This window comes from Medicago sativa, chromosome 8, assembly GCF_051527215.1.
Source record: "Medicago sativa cultivar Bolivia chromosome 8, Bolivia_mono, whole genome shotgun sequence".
In the NCBI taxonomy this organism is placed as follows: Eukaryota; Viridiplantae; Streptophyta; class Magnoliopsida; order Fabales; family Fabaceae; genus Medicago; species Medicago sativa.
The window spans coordinates 77,695,584-77,698,328 of record NC_140756.1 but is presented as its reverse complement, the minus strand read 5'-3'; the positions used below and the strand labels follow the sequence as shown (position 1 = coordinate 77,698,328).

Here is a 2,745-nt window from a genome sequence, read left to right as displayed (position 1 = left end):
TAAACCCTCCAAAACCCCCCAAAACCCTCCTCCAATACAATTTTTTAGTTCCCCCAAATGAGGAGGGTTTAGTATTATGAAGAAAAGATAACCCCCCAAAGCCCTCCCCTCCCATTTTCTTCTATTTCTTCCACTTGCTCATTCCTTTTTTCCTAAGCATTCCCCTCCCTTCCCCTCCAAACTCGCAAACGGAGCCTAAGAGACCAAAAAATAGTGATTCTGTTATATTATTGCCCTTTCTCATTTTAAATCTTGAGTACAAACTGTATAGACTGGTTAACAAATTCAAAATATGGACATTAGTATTGCAAAATTGGAGAAATATAGGAGACTAATCAATATCTGATCATAATCTTGATTTCTTAGAGGATAATGTTGATGGCGAGAGTGGTGAGAACACTGACGATGGTGGATCACATGAATGACGCATTGGTGAGAATGTAGTTGATAGAGATGGACTACAATCATCTGATGATCGCATTCTTTTGAGAGAACATTTCTCACCATCCTTCACTTCACCTCTCATGATAAAATCTTTCAGGCGTCTTACATCTGACAATTTGACTGGCTTCAACAAAAAATCCTCTGCTCCTTCCTCCAAACACCTGCAAATTAGTGAAAATAAAACTATTAAGAAGCAGGACAGGATATACTGGCCACCCACAGCATAGAAAGTTAATGTGTCGAAAGTTGTTCTTGCTAGGTAGAGAATTTGTTGCAATGATTTGATAAATTTAGATTTATATCACCTAAAGCACTCCATATAATACAAATGTACATATTCTTTTGGGTTGTCAATAATATGTAGAACCGTGTGGCAATTACAATTACATCGGTAGAAGGTTGCTGCCAGGCCTAAAAGATTCTTGCCAAATATTCCTTTTATTTGTTTCTTTTTATTTTTTTGGTTTGTTGTTTTTCAATCAACTTTGTCTAACGATTAAATGTTTTCATACGATTGATAAGGTTGCCAAGGAAACAAATAACACCATAAACTTATTCGAGTTCCAATAAAATAAAAAATAAAATAAAAAAAAACTGATTCAAGTTAAAAGAGTTGGGTCTTCAGGGAAATCTGGAGAACTTAATTTGGAAATTCTGCGAAAAGTAGTTTAGTGCTTTGTCACTGTTTTTAAAACCCTATCTGAGTGATTTGAAACACAAATTTCAGAGAAGCCTGCATCTCTACAATCACTTCATCCGTTCTTAGTGTTAACAAATAAACTTAAGTAGCATGGCAAACACAGATCCTATGGAGCTTCAACAGTTAAACTTAACACTTATGCCTCCATATCTATTTGGGATCTACACAATGAATTTATTTCCTGATTAAGTGGCAGATTAGATGCATATTTATGGGAAAGATTAAAAGAACACCAGATTAGAATTCAGTAGGAACTTAACTAGATGTGATTCATCATTTAATTACCAAATACACATGTTATTCACCATCCAAATCACACTAGAATCAAAAGAGACGTAATTCATTCAATTTCTTACCTATCAATTCGAGTCAAAACATTTTCCGACGACATGATCACCACTGGAATTTCCCTAAAAACAGAAGACTCCTGCTGAAATTAACACAAACAGGTAGAGAATAATAAGAACCACCTTCCTCCAATATAAAATTTCAAAATAAATTTTACAACAATAAAATTCAACTATCAACAATTCAAATAAGGAAATTCATCAACAACCAATAATTAATTAATCACCTTGATTTTCTTGAGTAATTCATATCCTGTCATCCCCGGCATGGAATAATCCGTCATTATCAAATTAACCTTCACACCCTGCCACCATAACATAACAAAACAACAACATAAACATCAACAAATTCCAAATTAAAATCCAAGCAAAGTTAATAATCCAGAAACATAATTTGCTTACATCAAATCCAACATCACTGTTCTCTCCATCCAATCCCAAAAACTGAAGAGCTCTTCTTGCACTCTCAACAACCGTAACTGAAACAAAAAACAAATTCCAAAAACATTTTCAAAATCAATTCATAAACACATGAAAATTCAGTATGCTGTGTCAATTGTCATCATCATCATTATTATTATTATTATTATTATTATTACCTTTGCATGAAGAAATCTTCAACAAACGTTCAATCACTTTACGATCAACAAGACTATCATCAACAGCAAGCACATGCAATTCACCTGCACCTGAAGGTGATTCCTCCATCAACTCCGTCAAATTCGACCGGAAAATCTCGCCGGCGGCAGCCATAGCAAACTGAACAATGAATTTTCTTTTTTCGTAAAATTCTCTAAGAAAAGAAACTGAAAAACACAGGTTGTGTGAGTGAAAATGAGAAATGAAAGAGTGGGGGTTATATTTACATGAGCGTTAGGAAAGAGAAAATGAAGGGACGCGTGCAATGCTAATAATAGTAATAAATAGTGAAATAAAATGGGAAAAAATAAATAAAAAGAAAGTAAACTGATTTGTGGGGCTGAATTGAAATTTGAAAAGGCAGAAAAGGGTAAAGAAAATTAATAAAGGTGTGAGATTCGGAGGATCCAAATCTATGAGATCTTTGCAAAATCCATCTACTAGGTCCACTTGTCGTTTCTCCTGTCAAAATCCGAATCCAAAACCAAATCTTCTATTAATTCATTCATTCATATTAATATCAATTTATTTTGGCTCTGTTTGTTACAAAATACTACCTCCGTCCCTAATTATAGGGCCCTTTTGAAAAAATAACGGGAATTAAGATAGTGGATA

The 2,745-nt window shown here is 34.1% G+C and overlaps 1 protein-coding gene across 2 annotated transcripts; it reads right to left on the bottom strand.

Moving 5' to 3' along the window:
* Positions 1–201: 201 nt before the first annotated feature.
* Positions 202–2,321, bottom strand: LOC146901790 (two-component response regulator ARR5-like). Of its 2 annotated transcripts, none has more exons than XM_085738465.1 (5): positions 2,091–2,321; positions 1,894–1,970; positions 1,719–1,796; positions 1,501–1,574; positions 202–605 (listed from the first exon to the last, which is right to left on the bottom strand). In XM_085738465.1, exons 1-5 carry the CDS (start codon positions 2,242–2,244, stop codon positions 347–349), a joined length of 642 nt encoding a protein of 213 aa, XP_085594591.1. In that variant the 5' UTR covers positions 2,245–2,321; the 3' UTR covers positions 202–346. The 2 variants fall into 2 exon arrangements, with proteins under 2 accessions (XP_085594591.1, XP_085594592.1); XM_085738466.1 differs by having other exon boundaries at positions 1,501–1,571.
* Positions 2,322–2,745: the final 424 nt, after the last annotated feature.